The sequence below is a fragment of the Tursiops truncatus genome, chromosome 7, assembly GCF_011762595.2.
Source record: "Tursiops truncatus isolate mTurTru1 chromosome 7, mTurTru1.mat.Y, whole genome shotgun sequence".
In the NCBI taxonomy this organism is placed as follows: Eukaryota; Metazoa; Chordata; class Mammalia; order Artiodactyla; family Delphinidae; genus Tursiops; species Tursiops truncatus.
In genome coordinates, this window is record NC_047040.1 from 71,984,553 (window position 1) to 72,011,496 (window position 26,944).

The window sequence follows — 26,944 nt, forward strand, 5'->3', positions numbered from 1 at the left end:
TGCTTCCCACTAGCTATCTATTTTACATTCGGTAGTGTATATATGTCCATGCCACTCTCTCACTTTGTCACAGCTTAACCTCCCCCCACCATGTCCTCAAGTCCATTCTCTACATCTGCATCTTTATTCCTGTCCTGCCTGTAGGTTCTTCAGAACCATTTTTTTGTTTTTTAGATTCCATATATATGTGTTAGCATATTGTGTTTGTTTTTCTCTTTCTGACTTACTTCACTCTGTGTGATAGTCTCTAGGTCCATCCACCTCACTACAAATAACTCAATTTCATTTCTTTTTATGACTCAGTAATATCCCATTGTATATATATGCCACACCTTCTTTATCCATTCATCTGTCAGTGGACACTTAGGTTGCTTCCATGTCCTGGCTGTTGTAAATAGAGCTGCAGTGAACATTGTGGTACGTGACTCTTTTTGAATTACAGTTTTCTTGGGTATATGCCCAGTAGTGGGATTGCTGGGTAGTATGGTAGTTCTATTTTTAGTTTTTTCAGGAACCTCCATACTGTTCTCCATAGTGGCTGTATCAATTTACAGTCCTACCAGCAGTGCAAGAGGGTTCCCTTTTCTCCACACCCTCTCCAGCATTTATTGTTTGTAGACTTTTTGATGATGGCCATTCTGACCAGTGTGAGGTGATACCTCATTGTGGTCTTGATTTGCATTTCTCTTAACGATTAGTAATGTTGAGCATCCTTTCATGTGTTTGTTGGCCATCTGTATATCTTCTTTGGATAAATGTCTATTTAGGTCTTCTGCCCATTTTTGGATTGGGTTGTTTGTTTTTTTGATATTAAGCTGCATGAGCCGCTTGTATATTTTGGAGATTAATCCTTTGTCAGTTGCTTCATTTGTAAATATTTTCTCCCATTCTGAGGGTTGTCTTTTGGTCTTGTTTATGGTTTCCTTTGCTGTGCAAAAGCTTTTGAGTTTCATTAGGTTCCATTTGTTTATTTTTATATCCATTTCTCTAGGAGGTGGGTCAGAAAGGATCTTGTTGTGATTTATGTCATAGGGTGTTCTGCCTATGGTTTCTTCTAAGAGTTTGATAGTGTCTGGCCTTACATTTAGGTCTTTAATCCATTTTGAGCTTATTTTTGTGTATGGTGTTAGGGAGTGTTCTAATTTCATTCTTCTACATGTAGCTGTCCATTTATCCCAGCACCACTTATTGAAGAGGCTGTCTTTTCTCCACTGTATATTTTTGCCTCCTTTACATATTAGTTCTTTTTCAAAACTGTTTTAGTTATTCTTGGTCTTTAGCATATTTCTGTATAGACGTTAGAATTACTTTCTCAGTTTTTATGGAATAGTGTGCCAGATGTTTTTCTGTGTGTGTGTGTGTGTGTGTGTGTGTGTGTGTTAAAAAATAAATAACACTACTGTACACTTAAAAATGGTTAAGAAGGTAAGTTTTAACAGTATGCACATTGTTCTGTGACAGATCTCTAGAACTTTTTCATTTTGCAAAACTGAAATTCTCTATTTATTGAACAGTTCTCCTGTTCCTCCTCTCCCCGGCCCCTGGTAACCACAGTCTACTTTCTGTTTCTATAGTTTACATACCTCATATAAGTGGAATCATACAGTATTTGTTTTTTTGTGGCTGGCTTATTCCGTTCAGCATAATGTCTTAAAGGTTCATTAAGGTTGCTACAAATGGCAGGATTTCCCTTCTATTAAGGCTGGATAATATTCTATTGTATGAGTATACCCTATCTTGTTTATCCATTCATCCATTGTTGGACACTTGGGTTGCTTCTCCCTCTTGGCGGTTGTCAGTAATGATGCTGGGAATATGGGTGTGCAGATAGCTCTTTGAGATTATGTTTTCAATTCCTTCGGGTATATACCCAGAAGTGGAATTGCTGGATCACATTGTAATTCTATTTTAAATTTTTTTGACGAGCCTCCATACTATCTTTTATAGTGGCGGCACCATTTTACATTACTGCCAACAATGCACGAGGGTTCTTATTTTTCTGCATTCTCACCAACACTAGTTATTTTCTGGTTTTTGTTTTGTTTTGTTTTGATAGTGACTATCCTAATGGGTGTGAGGTGATTTCTCATTGTAGTTCTGATTTGCATTTTCCTAATGATTTGTGATGTTGAGCACCTTTTCATATGCTTGTTGGCCATTTGTACATCTTCTTTGGAGACATGTCTATTCAAGACCTTTGCACATTTAAAAAATGAGGTTGTTTATTTTTCTTTGTTGAGCCCTAGGAATGCTTTATATGTTTTAGGTATTAACTTACCATATATATGGTTTGCAGATATTTCTCTGTAGGTTGCCTTTCCACTCTGTTGATTGTTTCCTTTGCTGCGGAGAAGTTTTTAAGTTTGATGTACAGTCAGCCCTCTGTATCCACAGCTTCCCCCCAAATTCCAGAAAGTTTCAAAAAGCAAATCTTGAATTTTCTGCACGCTGATATCTATTTAAATAGCATTTACATTCTACTGGGTATTATAAGTAATCTAGAGATGATTTAAAGTATATGGGAGGGGAGATTGGTTCAAGATGGTGGAGTAGAAGGATGTGTGCTCACTCACTCTTATGATAGCACTGGAATCACAACTAACTGCTGAACAGTAATCGACAGGAAGACACCGGAACTCACCAAAAAAGATACATCACATCCAAAGACAAAGGAGAAGCTGCAATGAGACGGTAGGAGGGGCTCAATCACAATAAATGCAAATCCCATAACCGCTGGGTAGGTGACTCAAAAACTGCAGAACAATTATACCACAGAGGTCCATCCACTGGAGTGAAGGTTCTGAGCCCCATGTCAGGCTTCCCAGCCGGGGGTCTGGCACAGGAGGAGGAATTCCCAGAGAATCAGACTTTGAAGGCTAGCGGGATTTGATTGAAGGACTTTGACAGGACTGGGGGAAACAGAGACTTCACTCTTGAAGGGCACACACAGGGTAGTGTGCACATCGGGACCCAGGTGGAAGGAGCAGTGACCCCATAGGAGACTGAGCCAGGCCTGCATGCTGTTGTTGGGGGGGTGGCTGTGGCCCACTGCGGGGACAAGGACACTGGCAGCAGAAGTTCTGGGAAGTACTCCATTAGCCCCACCAAAGAGCCCATAGCCTCCAGTGCTGGGTTGCCTCAGGCCAAACAACCAACAGGGGGGGAACTCAGCCCCACCCATCAGCAGACAGGCAGATTAAAGTTTTACTGAGCTTTGCCCACCAGAGCAACACCCAACTATACCCACCACCAGTCCATCCCATCAGGAAGCTTACACAAGCCTCTTAGATAGCCTCATCCAACAGAGGGCAGACAGAAGAAGCAAGAACTACAACAATCCTGCAGTCTGTGGAACGAAATCCCCTTTCACAGAAAGATAGACAAAATGAAAAGGCAGAGGACTATGTACCAGATGAAGGAACAACATAAAACCCCAGAAGAACAACTAAATGAAGTAGAGATAGGCAACCTTCCAGAAAAAGAATTAAGAATAATGATAGTGAAGATCCAGGACCTCAGAAAAAGAATGGAGGCAAAGATCAAGAAGATGTAAGAAATATTTAACAAAGACCTAGAAGAATTGAAGAATAAACAAACACCTAGAAAAATTAAAGAACAAACAAACAGAGATGAACAATACAATAACTGAAACGAAAAATACACTAGAAGGAATCAATAGCAGAATAACTGAGGCAGAAGAACGGATAAGTGACCTGGAAGACAGAATGGTGGGATTCACTGCTGTGGAACATAATAAAGAAAAAAGAATGAAAAGAAATCAACACAGCCAAAGAGATCTCTGGGATATTAAACGCACCAACATTTGCATTATAGGGGTGCCAGAAGGAGAAGAGAGAGAGAAAGGACCTGAGAAAAGATTTGAAGAGATTATAGTTGAAAACCTTCCTAACATGGAAAAGGAAATAGCCACCCAAGTCCAGGAAGCACAGAGAGTCCCAGGCAGCATAAACCCAAGGAGAAACACACTGAGACACATAGTAATCAAACTGACAAAAAATAAAAATTATTAAAAGCAACAAGGGAAAAACGACAAGTAACATGCAAGGGAACTCTAAGGTTAACAGCTGATTTCTCAGCAGAAACTCTACAAGCCAGAAGGGAGTGACACGATATATTTAAAGTGATGAAAGGGAACAACCTACAACCAAGATTCGATGGAGAAATCAAAAGCTTTACAGACAAGGAAAAGCTAAGAGAATTCAGCACCACCAAACCAGCTCTACAACAAATGCTAAAGGAACTTCTGGAAACACAAGAGAAGAAAAGAATCTAGGAAAACAAACCCAAAACTGTTAAGAAAATGGTGATAGGAACATATGTATTGATAATTACTTTAAACGTGAATGGATTAAATGCTCTAACCAAAAGACACAGGCTTGCTGAATGGATACAAAAACAAGACCCATATATATGCTATCTACAAGAGACCCACTTCAGACCTAGGGACACATATAGACTGAAAGTGAGGGGATGGAAAAATATATTCTATGCAAATGGAAATCAAGAGAAAGCTGGAGTAGCAATACTCGTATCAGATAAAATAGGCTTTAAAGATGTTACAAGAGACAAGGAAGGACACTACATAATGATCAAGGGATCAATCCAAGAAGAAGATATAACAATTATAAATATATATGCACCCAACATAAGAGCACCTCAGTGCATAAGGCAGGTGCTAACAGCTATCAAGGAGGAAATCTACAGTAACACAATACTAGTGGGGGACTTTAACACCTCACTTACAACAATGGACAGATCATCCAGCCATAAAATTAATAAGGGAACCCTAAATTTAAATGACGCAACAGACCAGATAGATTTAATTGATATATATAGGACATTCCATCCAAAAACAGCAGATTACACTTTCTTCTCAAGTGCACAAAGAACATTCTCCAGAATAGATCACATCTTGGGTCAAAAATCAAGCCGCAGTAAATTTAAGAAAATTGAAATCTCATCAAGCATCTTTCCTGACCACAACGCTATGAGATTAGAATTCAATTACAGGGGAAAGAAACGTAAAAAACACAAGCACGTGGAGGCTAAACAATACGTTACTAAATAACCAAGAAATCACTGAAGAAATCAAAGAGGAAATCAGAAAATACCTAGAGATAAATGACAACAGAAACACGATGATCCAAAGGCTATGGGATGCAGCAAAAGCAGTTCTAAGAAGCAAGTGTATAGCGATACAAGCTTACCTCAAGAAACAAGAAAAATCTCAAACTATCTAACCTTACACCGAAAGGAACTAGAGAAGGAACAAACAAAACCTAAAGATAGTAGAAGGAAAAAATCATAAAGATCAGAGCAGAAATAAATGAAGTAGAAACAAAGAATAGCAATGATCAGTAAAACTAAAAGTTGGTTCTTTGAGAAGATAAACAAAATTGATAAAGCATTAGCCAGACTCATCAAGAAAAAGAGAGAGAGGACTCAATAAAATTAGAAATGAAAAAGGAGAAGTTAGACACCACAGAAATACAAAACATCCTAAGAGACTACTACAAGCAACTCTATGCCAATAAAATGGACAACCTGGAAGAAATGGACAAATTCTTAGAAAGGTATAACCTTCCAAGACTGAACCAGGAAGAAATAGAAAATATGAACAGACCAATCACAAGTAATGAAATTGAAACTGTGACAAAATCTTCCAACAAACAAAAGTCCAGCACCAGATGGCTTCACAGGTGTATTCTATCAAACATTTAGAGAAGACCTAACACCCATCCTTCTCAAACTTTTCCAAAAAATTGCAGAGGAAGGAACATTCCAAAACTCATTCTATGAGGCCACCATCACCCTGATATCAAAACGAGACAAAGATACTACAAAAAAAGAAAATTATAGACCAACATTACTGATGAATATAGAATCAAAAATCCTCAACAAAATACTAGGAAACAAAATTCAATAACACATTAAAAGGATCATATACCATGATCAAGTGGGATTTATCCCAGGGATGCAAGGATTTTTCAGTATATGCAAATCAATCAGTGTGATACACTATATTAACAAATTGAGGAGTAAAAATCATATGGTCATCTCAATAGATGCAGGAAAAGCTTTTGACAAAATTAAACACCATTTATGATAAAACTCTCCAGAAAGTGGCCGTAGAGGGAACCTACCTCAACATAATAAAGGCCATATATGACAAACCCACAGTAAATATCATTCTCAATGGTGAAAAACTGAAAGCATTTCCTCTAAAATCAGGAACAAGACAAGGATGTCCACTCTCGCCACTATTATTCAACATAGTTTTGGAAGTCCTAGCCATGGCAATCAGAGAAGAAAACGAATGAAATGAATACAAATTGGAAAAGAAAAAGTAAAACTGTCACAGTTTGCCAATGACATACTATACATAGAGAATGGTAACAATGCCACTAGAAAACTACTAGAGCTAATTAATGAATTTGGTAAAGTTGCAGGATACAAAAGAAATATACAGTAATCTCTTGCATTCCTATACACTAACAACGAAAGATCAGAAAGAGAAATTAAACAGTCTTGTTCACCACTGCAACAAAAAGAATAAAATACCTAGGAATAAACCTACCTACGGAGGTAAAAGACCTGCACTCAGAAAACTATGAAACACTGATGAAATATATCAAAGATGACACAAACAGATGGAGTGATATACTGTGTTCTTGGATTGGAAGAATCAATATTGTGAAAATGACTATACTACCCAGAGACATCTACAGATTCAATGCAATCCCTATCAAATTACCAATGGCATTTTTTTACAAAACTAGATCGAAAAATCTTAAAATCTCTATGGAGACACAAAAGACCCCGAATAGCCGAAGCAATCTTGAGGGAAGAAAACAGAGCTGGTGGAATCACACTGCTGACTACAAACTATACTACAAAGCTACAGTATTCAAGACAGTATGGTACTGGCAGAAAAACAGAAGTACAGATCAATGGAACAGGATAGAAAGCCCTAGATTAATGGAAATAAAAACAAAAATAAATGGAACCTAATGAAACTTAAAAGCTTTTGCATGGCAAAGGAACCTGTAAAGAAGACGAAAAGGCAACCCTCAGAATGGGAGAAAATATTTGCAAATGAGTCAAAGGACAAAGGATTAATCTCCAAAATACATAAACAGCTCATGCAGCTCAATATTAAAAAAACAAACAACCCAATCAAAAGCACAGAATACCTAAATAGGCATTTCTCCAAAGAAGACATACAGATGGCCAAGAGGCACATGAAAAGCTGCTCAACATCACTAATTATTAGAGAAATGCAAATCAAAACTACAATGAGGTATCACCTCACACCAGAATGGCCGTCATCAGAAAATCTGCAAACTACAAAGGCTGGAGAAGGTGTGGAGAAAAGGGAACCCCCTTGCACTGTTGGTGGGAATGTAAATTGATACAGCCACTGTGGAGAACAGTATGGAGGTTCCTTAAAAAAACTAAAATTACCATATGACCCAGCAATCCCACTACTGGGCATATACCCAGAAAAAACCGTAATTCAGAAAGACACATGCAGGGCTTCCCTGGTGGCGCAGTGGTTGAGAATCCGCCTGCCGATGCACGGGACACGGGTTCGTGCCCCAGTCCAGGAGGATCCCACATGCCACGGAGCGGCTAGGCCCGTGAGCCATGGCTGCTGGGCCTGCGTATCCAGAGCCTGTGCTCTGCAAAGGGAGACGCCACAACAGTGAGAGGCCCGTGTACCACCAAAAAAAAAAAAAAAGACACATGCACCCCAATGTTCATTGCAGCACTGTTTACAATAGCCAGGTTATGGAAGCAATCTAAATGCCCATCTACAAGACAAATGGATAACGAAGGTGTGGGACATGTATAGAATGGAATATTACTCATCCATAAAAAGGAATGAAATTGGGTCATTCGTAGAGACGTGGATGGACCTAGAGATTATCAATACGGAGTGAAGTAAGTAAGAAAGAGAAAAACAAATATCGTATGTTAACGCATATATGTGGAATCAAGAAAAATGGTACAGATGAACCTGTTTGCAAGGCAGAAATAAAGACACAGATGTAGAGAACAAACATATGGACACCAAGGGGGGAAGCAGAGTGAGTGGTGGTGGGATGAATTGGGAGATTGGGATTGACGTATGTACAGTAGTATGTGTAAAACAGAGATTAAGAACTGGCTGTATTAAAGTATGTGCATAGGTTACATGCAAATACTATGCCATTTTATGTAAGGGACTTTTGCACCTGTGGATTTTGGTATCCACAGGGGGTCCTTTAACCAAACCACTTTGGATACTAGGGATGACTTCAGTCCCATTTGTCTGTTTTTGCTTTTGTTGCCTGTGCCTTTGGTGTCCTAACCAAGAAAGCATTGCCAAACTCAATGAATATTCTCTTCAACAAGTGTTGCTGGGAAAACTAGATATCCACATATGGAAGAATGAAGAATGAAGTTGGATCCTTACTTTAACCATATACAAAAATCAATTCAGACGGATTAAAGAACTAAGTATAAGAGTTGAAACTATAGGGCTTCCCTGGTGGCGCAGTGGTTGAGAGTCCGCCTGCCGATGCAGGGGACACGGGTTCATGCCCCGGTCTGGGAAGATCCCACATGCCGTGGAGCAGCTAGGCCCATGAGCCATGGCCACTGGGCCTGCGCGTCTGGAGCCTGTGCTCCGCAACAGGAGAGGCCACAACAGTGAGAGGCCCGCGTACCACAAAAAAAAAGAGTTGAAACTATAAACTATAAACCTCCAAGAAGAAAGCATGGGGAAAGCTTCATGACGTGGAAAAATGTGTAGTCTTTCCCCATTGTGTAATGTTGGCACCCTTGTTGAAGATCATTTGACCATATATGTGAGTGTTCATTTCTGAGCTCTCTATTCTGTTCCATTGGTCTGTATGTCTGTCTTTATGCCAGTACCACACTATTTTGATTATTGTAGCTTTGTAGTATGTTTTGAAATAAGAAAGCATGAAGCTTCTAGCTTTGTTCTTTCTCAGGTTGTTTTGACTCTTCAGGGTCCCTTGAGATTCCATATGAATTTTAGGATAGATTTTTCTATTTTTGCAAAAAATGCAGTTGGGATTTTGATAGAGATTGCATTGATTCTGTAGATCACTTTGGGTAGTATGGAGTATTTAACATTAACTCTTCCAACCCGTGAATACAGGATGTCTTTCCATTTGTTTGTGTCTTCTTTTATTTCTTTCAGTATGTTTTGTAGTTTGCAGTATAAAAGCTTACAAGGATTTTGCTTGGGATAGTGTTTAATCTGTAGATCCCTTTGGTATTGACAACTCCAATTCACAGGTATGATATAGCTCTCCTTTTATTTAGGTGTTCTTTTAAAATTTAAACTGAGTTTATTTATTTTTGGCTGCATTGGGTCTCCATTGCTGTGTGCAGGCTTTCTCTATTTGCGGTGAGCAAGGGCTACTCTTCATTGTGGTGTGCAGGCTTCTCATTGCAGTAGCTTCTCTTGTTGCAGAGCATGGGTCTAGGTGCACGGGCCTCAGCCGTTGTGGTGCACAGCCTTAGTTGTTCCGCAGCATGTGGAATCTTCCTGGACCAGGGCTCAAACCTGTGTCCCCTGCACTGGCAGGTGGATTCTTAACCACTGCACCACCAGGGAAGCTCTATTTAGGTCTTCTTAATGTTTGCTAAACAGTGTTTGTGTTTCAGTCTATAGGTTTTGCACATATTTTGCCAACATTATCCTTAGGTATTTCATTTTTTATAACAAATTTGTAAATACAACTTTTCAAACTTTCGATTTCCAGTTCTTAATTGCCTGATATTTCACACTGGATTTTGTAGATTTACTTTATTATTTGACTTTCTTAATTAGTTTATTAGTAACAAGAGCTTTTAAAATAGATCCTTTGACTTTCTAAAGTAAAAAAAAAGTTCATTTTATTTTTTAGATTCCACATATAAGTGATAATATACAGTATTTATTTTTCTCTGACTTATTTCATTAAGCATAATACCCTCCAGGTCCATCCATGTTGCTGTAAATGGCAAAATTTCATTCTTTTTTATAGCAGACTAGTATTCCATTATCTATACATACCACATCTTCTTTATCCCTTCATCCATTGATGGACACTTATATTGCTTTCATATCTTGGCTGTTGTAAAGAATGCTACTATAAACATTGGGGTGCATGTATCTTTTTGAATTACTCTTTTCATTTTCTTCGGATATATGCCCAACAGTGGAACCGCTGGATCATATGTAGTTCTGTTTTTAGGTTTTTGAGGAACCTCCATCTTGTTTTCCACAGTGGCTGCACCAACAGTATACTGGAGTTCCCTTTCTCCACATGCTCACAACATTTATTGCTTGTTGTCTTTTTGATGATAGCCATTCTCACAGCTGTAAGGCTATATCTTATTGTAGTTTTAATTTGCGTTTCTCTGATGATTAGCAATGTTGGGAATTTTTTCGTGTGCCTGTTGGCCATCTGTATGTCTTCTTTGGAAAAATGTCTATTCAGGTCTCCTGCACATTTTAAAATCAGGTTCTTTGTTGATATTGAGATGTATGAGCTGTTTATATATTTTAGATATTAACCCCTTATCAGTTGTATCATTTGCAAATACTTTCTCCCATTCAGTAGGTTGTCTTTTTGTTTTATTGCTGGTTTCCTTTGCTGTACAAAAGCTTTTAATTAGGTCCCATTTGTTTAGTTTTGCTTTTGTTTTCTTTGCCTTAGGAGAAAGATCCAAAAAAATATTGCTACAATTTATGCAAAGGATGTTCTGCCTGTTTTCTTCTAGGAGTTTTATGGTGTCAGGTCTTACATATAGGTCTTTAAACCATTTTGAGTTTATTTTTGTATATGGCATGAGAAAATGTTCTATTTCCATTCTTATACATGTAGCTGTCCAGTTTTTCCAGCACTACTTATTGAAGAGACTGTCCTTTCCTTATTGTATTTTCTTGCCTCCTTTGTCATAGATTAATTGACTGTGAGTGTATGGGTTTATTTCAGGGCTCTCTATTCTGTTGCATTGATCTATGTGTCTGTTTTTCTGCCATTACCATACTGTATTGATGATTGTAGCTTTGTAGTATAGTCTGAAGTCAGGGGGCATGATACCTCAGCTCTGTTCTTTCTCAAAATTGCTTTGGGAATTTGGGGTCTTTTGTGTAAATCTATAGATTGCTTTGGGTAGTATGGACATTTTAACAATATTAATTCTTCCAACCCAAGAGCACCAGATATCTTTCCATTTCTCTGTATCATCTTCATTTTCCTTCATCAGTGTTTTATAGTTTTCACAGTATAGGTCTTTCATTTCCTTGGCGAAGTTTTTTCCTAGCTATTTAGTTATTTTTAATGCAATTTTAAATGGGATTGTTTTCTTGCTTTCTCTGATAGCTCGTTATTAATGTATAGAAAAGCAACAGATTTCTGTATATTAACCCTGTATCCTGCACCTTTACTGAATTTATTCTAATATTTTGGTGGAGATTTTAGGGTTTTCTATATATAGTATCATGTCATCTGGAAATGTGACAGTTTTACTTCTTCCCTTCCAATTTGGATGCCTTTTCTTTTTCTTATCTGATTGCTGTGGCTAGGCCTTTTTTTTTTTTTTTTGGCTGTGCTGGGTCTTCATTTCTGTGCGTGGGCTTTCTCTAGTTGCGGTGCGTGGGCCTCTCACTGTCACGGCCTCTCGTTGCGGAGCACAAGCTCCAGACGCTCAGGCTCAGTAGTTGTGGCTCACGGGCCTAGTTGCTCCACAGCATGTGGGATCTTCCCAGACCAGGGCTTGAACCCGTGCCTGCTGCATAGGCAGGCAGATTCTCAACCAGTGCACCACCAGGGAAGCCCCATGTGGCTAGGACTTTTAATACTATGTTAAAGAGATGTGGCAAGGGCTTCCCTGGTGGCGCAGCGGGTGAGAGTCCGCCTGCCGATGCAGGGGACATGGGTTTGTGTCCCGGTCCGGGAAGATCCCACATGCCACAGAGTGGCTGGGCCCGTGAGCCATGGCCGCTGAGTCTGCACTTCCGGAGCCTGTGCTCCGCAACGGGAGAGGCCACAACAGTGAGAGGCCCACATACCGCCAAAAAAAAAAAAAAAAAAAAGGCATTTGGCAAGAGTGGGTATCCTTGTCTTATTTCTGATTTTAGAGGAAAGGCTTTCAGTTTTTCACCATTTAGTATGATGTTAGCTGTGGGTTTTTCATAAATGGACTTTATTATGTTGAGGTATGTTTCCTCTATACACAAGTGATTTTTATATGTTGATTTTCTATCCTGCAGCTTTGCTGAATTTATTTTTTGTGTGGAATCTGAATTATCCTCTTTACATATTGCTGGATTTGATGTGCTAATACTTCCAGTATTTTTATATATGTGTTCATAAGGGGATATTGGTTGTACTTTTCTTGTAATGTCTGACATGGTATGAAAGTAATTCTGGCCTCATAAATGATTGCTAAGTGTTTCCTCTCCATATTCTGAGTTTGTACGGTATTGCTATTATTTTTTCCTTAAATGTTTGTTAGAACTTACCAGTGACGTCATCTAGGCCTGAAGTTTTTGTAGGAGAGTTCTTAACCACAAATTCAATTATGAATTCAAATCCAGCTTTAATAGGTTAGTTCACAAAATTGAATTTGTGACTGTTCTCTGTTGGAGGTTTGCATTTTTTATCATCTTAAAATACCCTTGTTGGTATCATTTAATGTATTTTGTCTTGAATTTTGTCTCATACATTTCAGTCTTGGCTCTCTTGTTTTTTTTAATAGCTGCATGGTATATTTCTTTCATTTTATGTATTTTTAAAATAAACATAAGTATACATATTGAATTTTCACATAATCAAGTCAAGAAGGGTAGTCAATATTGTGACTTAACATTAATCAGAAGCACTTTATTTTTCAAGTGTATATATATAATTTTACTGAAGTACAGTTGATTTTCAGTGTTAATTTCTGCTGTGCAGCAAAGTGATTCAGTTATACACATATATACTTTTTCATGTTCTTTTCCATTACGGTTTATCAAAGGATATTGAATATAGTTCCCTGTGCTAGACAGTAGGACTTTGTTGTTTATCCATCCTATATATAATAGTTTGCATCTGCTAATCCCAAACTGCCCAACCTTCCCTCTCCCTTGGCAACCACAAGTCTGTTCTCTATATCTGTAAGTCTGTTTTTGTTTTGTAGATATGTTTGTGTCGTATTTTAGATTCCACATAAAAGTGATATGGTATTTGTCTTTCTGACTTCACTTAGTATGATAATCTCTAGGTCCATGCATGTTGCTGCAAATGGCATTATTTCATTCTTTTTTATGGGTGAGTAGTATTCCATTTTACCATATCTTCTTTATTCATTCATCCGTCAGTGGGTATTTAGGTTGTTTCCATGTCTTGACTATTGTAAATGGTGCTGCTGTGAACATTGGGGTGCATGTATCTTTTTGAATTATGGTTTTCTCTGGGTATATGCCCAGTAGTGGGATTGCTGGATCATATGGTAATTCTATTTTTAGTTTTTTAAGGAACCTCCATACTGTTCTCCATAGTGGCTGTATCGATTTACATTCCCACCAACAGTGCAAGAGGGTTCCCTTTTCTCCACACCCTCTCCAGCATTTGTTGTTTTTAGATTTTCTGATGACCATTCTAACTGGTGTGAGGTGATACCTCATTGTAGTTTTGATTTGCATTTCTCTAATAATTAGTGATGTTGAGCAGCTTTTCATATGCCTCTTGGCCATCTTTATGTCTTATTTGGAGAAATGTCTATTTAGGTCTAATGCCCATTTTTCAGTTGGGTTGTTTGTTTTTTGTTGAGTTGTATGAACTCTTTGTATATTTTGGAAATTAAGCCCATATTGGTTGCATCATTTGCAAATATTTTCTCCCAGTCCATAGGTTGTCTTTTTGTTTATGGTTTCCTTTGCTGAGAAGCACATTTTTATCTAAATTGAAACAGAGAGTGTCTCTTTTGGGTCTAGCTTCTTTAAGTATCATGTTTGTGTGATTTGTTCGTGCTGTTGCACAAAGCAGTAATTGTTCATTCTCGTGTCAGTATACAGTTTATTTATCCATTCTACTATTGATAGTCATTGTTGGCTATCGTAAACATGCTGCCATGAACCTTTAATCATTTTTTGTGTATGAATGTACCAATGCATTTCTGTTGGGTGTATTCCTAGGAATGGATATACGTAGTTATCCGGAGTGGTTGAATCAGTTTATACTTCCACCAGCAGCGGGTGAGAGTTCTAGTTGCTCCATAGCCTTCTGTACATTTAGTATTGCCTTTGTTTTTCATTTAAACCTTTGTGGTGCCACCCGTTCATTTTTAAATTTTATTTTATTGAAACAATTGTAGATTCACACTCTGTTCTGTAAGAAATGAGAGATTTCTTGCACTTTCCCCAGTTCCCTCACTGGTAGCATTTTGCAGATGATACTGTACTATTACAACTAGGGTATTAACATTGATGCGATCCACAAATCTTATATTTAGATTTCCCCAGATGCGTATTAAGTTGTATACAGTTTTGCCCCTTTTGGAAGTTTGAGTATCAACCACTATTGAAGACAAAACCCACAAGGACCGCTCCTGTTGCCTTCTTATAACTATATCCATCATCTGCCTGCTCTCTTCCCACCTCCACCCCAGTGTGTCCTCTGTTTCTAAAATTTTGTCATTTCAAAATTGTTATATAGATGGGCTCATACAGTATATAACCTTTTGGGATTAGCTTTTTTCATTTAGCGTAATTCCCAGCTAGTCACTCCATTTATTTTTAGCCTTCCTGTGTTACTTTGTTTTAGAAGTGTTCCCTGTGGAAAACATACAGTTGAATTAAATTTTAAAAATTCAGTCTTAATCTTTCATGTCCTTTTTGGCTTTTTTCTTCCCCATGGTGTTTTGGAAGCCCTATACCTTACATCTGTTGAATTAACTGTCTCAGAAAAAAATTTCTGAGACTTTTTTCTGCCTATATTTCAGCATTCTTACACAGTATTTTTTTCATCTATCCTTTTAAATTATGACTGCAGCATGTGCTTGGTGAAAAACACTTAAGCAACACAGAAATAAATATTTTGAAAATGTGGAGACTCTTCCATACTTTGGTATATCCTTCCAGATATTTTTCTAGCCACTTATAATTTTGTTCTATAACAAATAGGATGATACATTAAAAATTTTTTATTTAATATATATCAGATAGTATTCCCTTGTTAGTATATTCAGAACTACTTCATTCTCAACTGTAGGACAGTATTTTATGGTATGGATGTTCCATATATTAACTCTTACTCTGTTAAGACATTTCGCCAAGTAATCCTGCAGGAAAAAATCCACAGTCATATAGTATATACAGGTATACTTGTTGAACTATTTCTGTTGTTGGATAAATTCTCAATACTGATAGGCACTGCCATATTTAATTTTTTTGTTTTAATCATGCTCAGCTTTATTTTTAAATACTAGCATGTGCAATTTTTGTCCATTTTGACCTCCAGATAAATTTTAGAATCATTTTGTTATGCTACAAAAGAAAATCTCATTGACATTTTGATTAGAATTACAGAAAAATCTAAAAACGAAATGTTAATTTTGGGGTGGAGCGAGTAGGAATGACAACTTTCACTAGTCAAGCTTTCCATCTCTTCTGAACATTTAAATATGTTAATTTTTAGAAAAATAAGTGTTCACATTTATAACTCATCATTCTAAATTGTAAAAACCTAATAAACCTTATCTGAGCATGCTGGTTATTCTCTAAAGCCTTCACAGTGTTACCAAACCCAGGTCTGGCTGCTTGCTGCTCGAAAGCCAATTCTCGAGAGACAAGTGTTGGTAGGAAAGGAAAGGTTGCATTATTTTGGAGGCTGGCAACTGGCGGGGAGGGCAGATGCCAGTCCAAAGCCTGACTCCCCCTGCCGACAATTAGGGGGCAAGAGTGTATATAGACAGAGGGAGGGGGCTACATGCAGAAACAATGCAGTCAGCTCTGACAGTCATCTTGAAATTGGTCATCGGTGGCCTTACCAGCGTCATCTTGATCGTTTTAGGTACAGTTAATCTTCAGTTCCACGTTCGGTTCCCATTTCTTTGAGGCCAGTTCTTGTGGCAGCTTATGACTAGAGCCTGGTCATCATGTAGATAACTTCTTCCACCTGGTGGAGGTTTCAGTATTTATAAGACAGCTCACAGGATATGGCTCAGAATATTATCTGTAGCCCTTAAGGAGGAACTAAAGGTCCTTGACTATGCTTAATGACTAAACTATTATTATTTGATCTCCTTTGACTGTTTTCCTTTGTTTCTGCACTGATTAAACTTATTCTTTGGCTAAAGTTTTTCCACAGACAAAAGGCAGGCTGAGTACACGGTTGGGGGCGGGGGGCAAGGACCATAGGGTCCTGCTCCGTTTCAAAGGTGATTTATCTCAATTATTTATAGAGAACACATTCTTTAGCGTCTGTTGTTTCAGTGCAAGTATAATGTCAGTTTCTGATTTTTTGTTTCAGTTCGATATGTATTTTTATTTCTCTTGTTCAGGGTACACTGCTTCTTGAATGAATTCTGTGCCTTTTATCAATTCTGGAAAACTTTGCTATTCTCATTCTGTACACCTTCTCCAGCTTGCCTACCATCATCTCTTCTGCATTGTGTTAATGCTATACCATTGAGATTTTTCTTTCAAAATTTCAGTATTTGTCATTTCTGGAAATCTGATTTAGCATGTAGATTAAGGCGCATAGACTGCTTGGGTTTAAATCCCAGCTGTGTCTTTCCATACTTGTATGATCTTGGGAAGTTATTCAGGCCATGCATGAATTTCTTCATAAAGTTGTACAGATTAAATAATACAGGTAACAGTGCCCTGGAACAGCCTAATGATACACAATTAGCTGTATAAGTATTAAATATTTCTTTTTCATAGTACATTGTTTTAGATTCATTCCCATTTTAGGAATACTCACTGGTTGTTTCTATTATCAGTTTCTGAGGTTTGTGTGATCTAATCCTTCTCTTTGTTTCTGCATGCTTGTCTTCAGTCAAGCGTTACCTGTGGAAGTTGAGTACAGGAAGAGGGCATATAGCTCCAAAGGAGTGTTGGGCTTGCTTTGTCTGTTTCTCAGGACAACAGGTGGGCAGCGGTGGGCTAAGAACTTGGACAACAGATGTATTAAAAATTCAGAGCCCAGGCCTGTGAGCTAATAATATTTTTCACTTGAACTTTTTTCACTAGAGCAAAGCCATTTGAACCTGTAAGTCAGCTATCCATGTTAGAAATGGTGACTAAAAGAAGCACCTTTTAAGTATAATCTAGTAAGAAATTTGGGGGTTTACTTAATCTTTATTACTAGAAATAGCAGTGTATGGAATGAATAAAGTAAGTGTCATTACTTTGGTATCTTATCACAACTTAATCATCTGAGTATATTCAATAATTATGAAGTAGGGCTTCCCTGGTGGCGCAGTGGTTGAGAGTCCGCCTGCCGATGCAGGGGACACGGGTTTGTGCCCCGGTCCGGGAAGATCCCACATGCCGCAGAGCGGCTGGGCCCATGAGCCATGGCCGCTGAGCCTGTGCGTCCGGAGCCTGTGCTCTGCAACGGGAGAGGCCACAACAGTGAGAGGCCCGCGTACTGCAAAAAATAATGATAATAATTATGAAGTAAAATCCTGTGAATAGAGCTTATTAAATATTGTTTATTTCTGAGAACTATCTGGTATAGCTCTTTTTTTTCTTTCTGGTATAGCTCTTGATTTGTCAACTCAGTATCTTGGTTTATAGCAAGAGTCAGATGGTACTGTCTGGGCAAAAATAATTTTAAAAATTATTGAAAGCTTTAAAATCCTTAGGTCAATTTAAAAAATATGAAAACAAGCAAACTTAGTTAATACTGAATGTAATGTGCACTATATATTTTCTTTTAAAAATTGTCAGTTTTTTCTCCTAGTGATACATGTTTGATTTCAAATAAGCTAAGCTAACTCTAGTTATAGTAAACTTCAGGCATGAATTTTTAAAAGAAACCCAAATTTTCAGATGCAGTTATTTCTAGTTACAGTGTTTCATTGCTTTTTTAATTATACATGACAGACAGACTGTCTGTGGGTGGGGAAGCGGTCCTTGCTTTGTATTGTAGCTCTGATAATACCTTTTAGTGCTTTGGGATGAACTTTGGTAGAACAGTTTGAAAGCTGACATATAAATAGCAATGCTCTAGATCCACTCAGAATTCCTACTTTCTCTGTTAAACAAATGTTTCAGGGAATGTATTTGACCCCAGTAGAAAACTGTTGATTATTCCAAAGACTCACTACTTTATAATATCATAGAAAGCTTATATTAAACTTTAGGATAAACTGTGACCAGTGTAACTGACTTTCTTATAGCAGGAAGCTTGTACCTCCATAGAGTGAATGGGTTGATATTTTATTCACTGCTACCGCTCAAGAAACTGACAACCCACAGGCAGGGAAGGAAAAATTATTCATTTAAGGGAATTCAATTAAATACTATAAGATGATAATAGGCTCTAACAATGTAGATATCATAGAACTATTAAACATGGAGAGTAGAGAGTATGAAAAGTTGAATAAGCTCACTGATTATTAACTGAGTAAAAAGCCTATTTGAAATTTAGACAGTGAGGGACAGAAAAAGACTACTAGCTAATTTGAATATTACTTATATAGTAAGGAACCAATAGACACTAATACTATTGGTCTCATCTTTTTTAAAGGTATTAGTGTAAAGGTAAACCAGTAGATCAAAAATACAAACTTCCCTAAGTATCAAAATGGAAGAAACCAGCTCTACAGTGAAAGAATTTATGTAAGTAATCTATAAAAATATAAAGAATGACAGAACTGTATTACCAAACGTACTGATAATAAACAATTTGGCTTAACTCATCCCTAAAGAGATGAAAGATTTGAGGTTAGTTGACAAAGCACAATCTAACTTAAAGATTCAGAAAGGTTAGAAATAAAAGGATAGACAAAAATGAGACAGTTGCAACTAAAAATAAAGGAGTTACATACTTGCCTGCAAGAGAATTCAGACCAAAAAAAAGTTAAAATGACACAGGATACTATATAATACTGAAGACCATGATTCTCAGTGAGGACAAACCATTACTAGCTATGCAGTCCCAAACACAGCAAAGACTTTCACAGAGCAGAAGCTACAGACAGTGTAAGGCAATGGAAGGAGAAATACAGCACAGTAATAGGCTTGATCATACCTGTCAGTCCAAAATAGGAAGTACACCTTCTTTTTGAATAGATCGCCAGAAATAACAAAAACACCATTGGGTCACCACAGTGGAATGTAACTAAGAAATTAATAACAAAAGTGGGCCCCTTTCACCTGGAGGGTTAAAAACATGCTGTTATCATATGTATCCAGCTTGGTGGCAAATGAATTAGCTGTCACTGAACTCACAATATTTCACACGCCCACCATTTTTCAGAGGCCAGTGTGATATGTAAGATTGCGGTTCATTATATATCAGCTTTGCATAAATAAAAATTGAGTATATTTTCCTACAGAAACTATTCTTACAACTCAATAGTAAGACAAATAACCCAACTGAAAAAACAGGTAAAGGATTTGAATAGACCTTTCTCCACAGACGATATACAAATGGCCAATAAACACTGGAAAAGGTGCTCAACATCATTAGGGAAGTGAAAATCAAAACCACAAACAGATACCACCTTCACACCCACTAGGATGACTAGAATCAAAAGGATGGAAGATGGCAAGGAGATGCAGAAATATTGCTAGTGGGAATGGAAAATGGTGCAGCTGCTGTTGAAAACAGTTTGGCAATTCCTCAGAAAGTTACCATGTGACCACACAATTGTACTTCTAGATATTTATCCTAGAGAATTGAAAATATGTTCATACAAAAAGTTGTACTTGAATGTTCATAGCAGTCTTATTGATAATAGCCAAAAAGTGGTAATAACTCAAATGTCCCATCACTGGATGGACAAATTAAAAAATCTGGTATATCTACACAATGGAATATTAATCAGATATAAAAGGGAACAGATACTATACATGCTACATAGATGAACCTTAGGGAAACATTAGGCTAAGTGAAAGAAGCCAGACAACAAAGGCCACATGTTGTATGGGTCTGTTTATAGGAAATGTCCAGAATAGGCAACTCCGTAGAGACAAAGTAGATTAGTGGTCACTGGGGGAGAGGAATGACCGCTAATAGGTTCAGAGTTTCTTTATGGAATGATGAAAATGTTCTGAAATTAGATAGTGGCGATGGTTGCACAACTCTGTAAATTATACTAAGAACCACTGAATTGTATATTTAAAAGGGTGGCTTTTATGGTATGTGACTTATATCTCAAAAACAAAAGGTGGTACAGTATCTGCAGAAGCATCTACGTTCGCTAGGACGCAGGGAACAAAGAGAATGAGTTGAGGTTATTAGAACCTCACGTGGGTCTCTCAGAACCAGAACTCAGGCTTCTAAGAAGGGGAAGCTACCCAGCTGGTGCTTCTTTCTCTAAAGGGGGAAGGGTAAGAGCTTTGGGCAGTACCTACAATGAAGCAAATATAAAAAAATTTGGAGAGTATAACCAGTTACCCCTGCCAGATAAAGGGCCATGACCAGGCACAACACTGATAGGAGCCTTCACCTTGTTTTTGTCTCCTTCTAGAGAAATCCTATTGCAGGACTTAACAAGGAGCCAGCTGGCAAAGCAGAAATGTGGTTTACAGTATCCTGGCTCCCAGCATGCTGAGTCCTCAGCATTACATATGGATTTGGAGCTGAGGCACCATAGGTTAATAGGGCTAATCAGCATTTAGCAAGTTACATCAATGAGGAATCAATAGCCTTCGTGTGTGTGTAAACAAAAAGCAGTTAAAAGGTATGATGGAAGACAATTTACAAGAACAAAAACAAAACACTATAAAACATCCCTGTAAAGCCTACTTGGAAAAAAAATGCAAAGCATAGCACACTGATAGATAGGAAGACTCAGCGTGAGCAAGATGTCACTATTAGGCTTTTTCCTAGAAATACAGAAGGTGATTATTAGGTTCCATTGGAAAGAACACACAACAAATAACCTAGATTATAAAAAACAAAGAGCCCTACCAGATATTAGAACATGTTATAAAGTCTCTATAAAGTATACAGTGTGAGATTGGCACATGAATAGACAGACTAATGGAAAATAATTCTTAAAAATCCAGAAATTGATCCAAGTACATTTGGAAATTTAGTGAATGATAAACATGAAATTTTAAATCAGTGGGAAAAATAAGGAATTTAAAAAAGGGGTATTCTGACAACTAAGTAGTCATGTGGAAAAGGATAAAACTGGCTTCATCTGTCATACTACACATCTAAATTAATTCCAAATGAATTAGACATATAAAAAATGAAACCTTTACAAGTCCCAGAAGAAAATGTAGATAAACTCCTTGATAACCTGTAAATAGGGATACTTCCTAACCTGGACTCAAAATCCAAAAGAAGTTAGTATAAAAATTGAAAAATGTTCATATTCCATGGATGAAATAAACATTAAAAAAATTAGTATCAATCCTTCTCAAACTCTTTCAAACAACAGAAGAGGAAGGAACACTTACAAACTCATTTTACAAGCCAGTATTACTCTTAAGAAAACCAGACGAGGACACCACAAGAAAAGATTACAGGCCAATATCATTGATAACCATAGATGCAAAAATCCTCAACAAAATATCAGCAAACCAAACTCAACAACACATTAAAAGGATCGTACACCATGGTCAAGTGGGGTTTATTCCATGGATGCAAGAATTATTCAGCATCTGTAAATCAGTGTGATATATCACATTGACAAAATGAAGGATAAAAATCATATGACCATCTCAATAGATGCAGAAGAGCATTTGCCAAAATTTAATATCCATGTATGATTAAAAAAACTTTCAATAAAGCAGGCATAGAGAGCATTACCTCAACATCATAAAGGCCATACATGACAAGCCCACAGCTCATATCATACTCGATCGTGAAAAGCTGAAATCTCTCCCTCCAAAGATCTGGAACAAGACAAGGATGCAGACTCTCACCACTTTGATTCAACATAGCATTGGAAGTCCTAGCCAGAGCATTTTGGCAAGAAAAAGAAAAGGCATCCAAATTGGAAAAGAAGTAAAACTTGTCTCTCTATTGCATATGATGTAATATATATAGAAAACCCTATAAAGCCCACCAAAAAACTATTATAACTAATCAAACAATTCGATAAAGTTGCAGGTTAACAAAAATTGATATATAAATATCAGTTGTGTTTCTGTATACTAGTAACAAGCTAGCAGAAAGAGAAATTAAGAAAACAATCCCATTTGCAATTGCATCAAGAAGAATAAAATACCTAGGAATTTAACTCAGGAAGTAAGAGATCGGTACACTGAAAACTACAAGACATTAAGGTAACTGAAGAAGACACAAATAAATGGAAAGATATTCTGTGCTCATTGATAAGAATATTGTTAAAATGTCCACACTACCCAAGCAATCTACAGATTTAATGCAATCTCTATCGAAATCACAATGGCATTTTTCACAGAAAAAAACAATCCTAAGATTTGTATGAAACCACAAGATTCCAAATAACCAAAGCAATCTGGAGAAAGAAAAGCAAAAATCATGTTGCACCCCTGAAACTTTTGTCAGTTACATCTCAAAAATAAATCTTCTGAAATAAAAGAACAGTCTAATAGAACAGTGAGCCAAAAATATGGTCAGTTTACAGGAAAATGAAAAGCAAATGGCTCAAACATACAAAGAAATGTTCTAGCTCCCTCATAATAAAATAAAACTATACCACTATACCATTGCTCATGAGAGACTGGTAAAAACTCAGTTTGACAGCACATTCTCTTGGTTGGGCTCTGGGGAAGATTCAGGTACTCTAAATGCCATTGCTAGTGGGAAAAAAAATGGTAGAATTCCTGTGGAAGTACTAGCATTTCTAACAAAATTGTATACATTTTCTCTGATGCAGCAGTCCTACTGCTAGAATCTCCCCCCAAATGATAGCACTCACTGTTCACTGCAGCACTATTTGTAAAAAGGTACTGGAAATAACCCAGATGTCCATCAATACATCCATACAGGGGAGTACTGTGGGGGAATAAAAAAGCAATGTATAGTTAAGTAAAAAACCAACCAACCAGGTACAGAATAGTGTGGAGCATGCTAACTTTTATGTAAGAATGTATATGCACTGTGTCTGTACACATACATTTGCTTATATTTTCAAAAGGAAAGGGTAAACAAACTAACATACATGGTTACCGATATGGGAAGGGAGAGAACATGGGTTGGAGAAACTCTTAATGTGACTTTTTATAGTTTTTACTTTGAAACCATTTAAATGTTAAAATACATCATGAAAAACAAACCAGTCTCTAAAAATTGGGAGGATAAAAAGGGAAGCAAATGGACCACATTATATGTCCAGTAACATAATCAGAAATTTTTTTTTCAAGTGATTGTCAAACACAGGATTTCAATTAGACAACCCTAGTGGATCTATCTTGGTGACAGAAAGAGCCAGAAAAAAATCTTTCACAGTCTTACATTAGTAATGTATTGGCGTTGTTAGTTTGAAACAGTTGTATGCATTGCAGATTAAAAGAAATAGGTTAATGTGTAAATGTAATTAGGAACTAAGATTTTAAGTTTAAGAGAAAGAGCTACAAGTATAAAAAAAGTGAAGCAAAACCTCCAACCTTAACACATGCAAAAAAGTTTGTAAGAATATGGTATGAAAAACCTTAGCCAATGAATTTTTTTTTTTTTTTTTGGCATAGTAAATCCCTTTACTGTCAAGTCCTTAGTGGGGTGAGCTCTATAATCTCTTGGTATCTGTTTCCCTGACTTTTCAACATGTTGGAAAGTTTTGCCTTGTCATCCCCAGAGCTTTTTGCTCCCATCTTTAGCCACATTATCTGACACATAGCTGACAGCACTAGCAGGGCACTGTAGCTTCACTACCACTTTCCTCTACCTGGCTCGTTTCCTTTCTTCCTTTGTGCTACATCTGAATTTTTGACAGTCCTTTTTTCAGTTTTTTGACACTGTTCGAGGTAATTTGTGCAATCTTAATGCATCTTAAATGGTAGAATTTAGGATGTTGCTGCAGAAATATTTGGGGAGCAGTGGTGCTAGACAAGACTACCACTTAAATTACAGTAAAGGCCTTGGCAATGGAGTTTTTGTACCCATTTTAGTAATCCTAACTTCCCTTTCCTACATTGCAAATAATTTGTGTATGTGGTTTTGTTTTGTTTTTAGATGGCTATTCATACGAAAAGGAAGCAATGGAAAATTGGATCAGCAAAAAGAAACGTACAAGTCCCATGACAAATCTTGTTCTTCCTTCAGTGGTACTTATACCAAATAGGACTCTGAAAATGGCCATTGATCGATGGCTGGAGACACATCAAAAATAAAACTATTTTATATTGCATTATTTATATTTTCTGTGATTTCATTTGAATGATTTAAAGGTAGATACTAATCAGACATTATTAAAAGCAAAACAGAAGGAGAAAGGTAAACTTCTTAAACTTAGTTACCTATAAAAACTATTTACTGGCTATTTTCATTCTTAAAAACATAGGAACTAAGTAACACATATAACATCTTTTCTATTTTTACTACAAAAGCCTTTTTATACTAGTGAAAAAAAAGCTTAACCTGTAGAGAAGTAAAGTTTTACAACTTTAAATTTGCCATGCTCAAATTTATTCTTGTTATAGATCATATTCCATTATAACCAAAGATTGGAATAATCTAGAATATAACAGATAAATCCTAGTTAATAACTGTTCATTTGATAACTCTTTGGAATCCTTCTAAAGAGAATTTTTAGCAAAACAATTGTAGATTTGTTTATGACTAAATTGAGAAAATCACTTTAACGTGTTTAATGAGCAATTTTGTTAGATTCTAAGTTTGCAAGGTAGTAATGATTTTTCCCCCATTGTCCAAACCTAGGTACAAGTTAGATGGAATAAATTATCACAGATACATCAAGCTGACTTTGCTGAAACATGTAAAGTGGCAAACTAGCCTCCCTTTACAATTTAGAATTCTTAAAAGTTCTCACATAATAGTTTAAGCTAAGGTGACTATACATTTTTACACAACAGACCGATAGCTAATACAACACCCTGATAAACATTCAGAAGAAAACTTCAAGTTCGGAAAGCTGAGGTTGTGTTGACTCTCCATTTGTCTCACAAGTTGTTTACCAGAATGGAAGCCATTAGTGGGAAAGCTTGTTAGAACTAAACTCTAAGGGCAGGCAGGGACCAAGACTCTGTGCTTACCCCCGAAATCCTCACTGTCGTCGTTCTGAAATTTGAAAACACAGAAATAAAAGGGAAAAATCAGTGTAAGTATTTATTCCGTCAGCCTTTTCTAGTGTTTTATAAACTTATAGCTAATATGCTGTATGTTCACAGAAGGGTGGAAAGCTACCACAGGAATCTGCAAAAACCTGTTCTTTGTAATCGCTGCTTTGTAAAATTTCTGTCATCCTAATGTATTACTGAATTTTATTTCCTTTGTGTCACAGCTGGGATTCACAATACGTGATTCTAGAAGAGTATTTTTTTTTTCATACTACACATGCCGCTCACATTCTTACTCATGAGGACCAAAAGATGGGAGCATGTTCTAGAAGGTGTTTTTCTATTGTATTCTATAGAGGAAGTATGCTAACATAATTCTAACAAAAGACTGGGTAAGATTGACAGAGCCCACCATTGGACCAGATATCTTTTGTTTTGATAAAATAGACTTATTTTCCAAAGAAGGCTGGCTGGTTTTCACATAAAAATTACTGAAAATCCCTGAAGTCATTGATAGAAAACAGTAAATGTTGGTTATTTGCTAAATGTGTTAAAGAAGGTGATTTTCTTTTTTACGTTTCACTAGGATAGTTTCTTGTTAAATGGCTGAAAACTAAGATGCCAATTTACAAAAGTGAAAGTGCATCTGTTTTTATATACAAACAAACCAAAGCGGAGCTACTACTCCTTCCCACAAACACAAGCAAACAAACTAAATAAACCAAACCCAAACTCACCCATAGGAAAGGACACCACACGGCCCCTCTGCACTCTTGGGGACCACCATCCGTGCAGGACTAGGCAGGAGCAGCCGTCACCTACCTGCCCACTGCCCGGTCCTCAGCACTGACCAGTAGCATCCCAAGGAGACTGCACTTCCTGGGGTAACTGGACCAAACACCTTTACTAAGAATCTATCAAAATCATAATGTAATGTATAATACATTCTAATAGTCACACTGGCAGCATCACAGAAGTCATCCAATAAGAATGATCTATTAATAGAGTTTTCCCCTCCTACCCAGTTTTTTGTTTTTTACCTTTAGTTTAAATATATAGCTTTCAAGAGTGACTGAAAATACTTTACTTGGCCTTGCTAGTAATAGCAGTAACCACACAATAACCTGAAGTTGCTTAGGCTTAAGATTCCACATCAGGATTTTATCACAATACAACAGTTTAATGTTCACACTCATTCATACTACTTTGAAACTGAAATATGTGGTTATAAAGACAAACACTTTTAACTCAAAGATAATAGAAATATGAAGAACAAACTTTCACGCTGGCACAGTGTTCAGTGTATGTATCGCCAAAGTGGGAGTTAAATATTGAAGATGCACTGTTGCCACTAAAACCGTGCTCCAGGATTTCCGAACAGAGAAGTACAGAATGCTCTTCATGCGTTCTTCTCATTTCAGGCAAAAAGACTAATTTTGACCCTGGAATGTTTTGGGATTTCTGGAAGCCATTACCCTTGTTCTGAAATTATTAAATAACATTAAATATGTATTTGTAGTA

General features: G+C 37.0%; 1 protein-coding gene across 12 annotated transcripts in view; it reads left to right on the top strand.

The window, feature by feature from the left end:
- WDSUB1 (WD repeat, sterile alpha motif and U-box domain containing 1) overlaps positions 1-24,534 on the top strand; it is a 75,954-nt gene extending 51,420 nt beyond the window's left edge. For 8 of the 12 annotated variants that reach the window (XM_033860138.2, XM_033860136.2, XM_033860134.2 and 5 more), the window contains one exon: positions 24,360-24,534. In XM_033860138.2, coding sequence (XP_033716029.1) covers positions 24,360-24,517 — 158 coding nt within the window. In that variant the 3' untranslated portion in view covers positions 24,518-24,534. Of the gene's footprint in view, positions 17,744-18,770; positions 18,863-20,718; positions 20,932-24,359 lie in introns of those variants that run through there. The other 4 variants (XR_004527427.2, XR_004527426.2, XR_004527428.2 and 1 more) reach the window with 4 other exon arrangements.
- Positions 24,535-26,944: the final 2,410 nt, after the last annotated feature.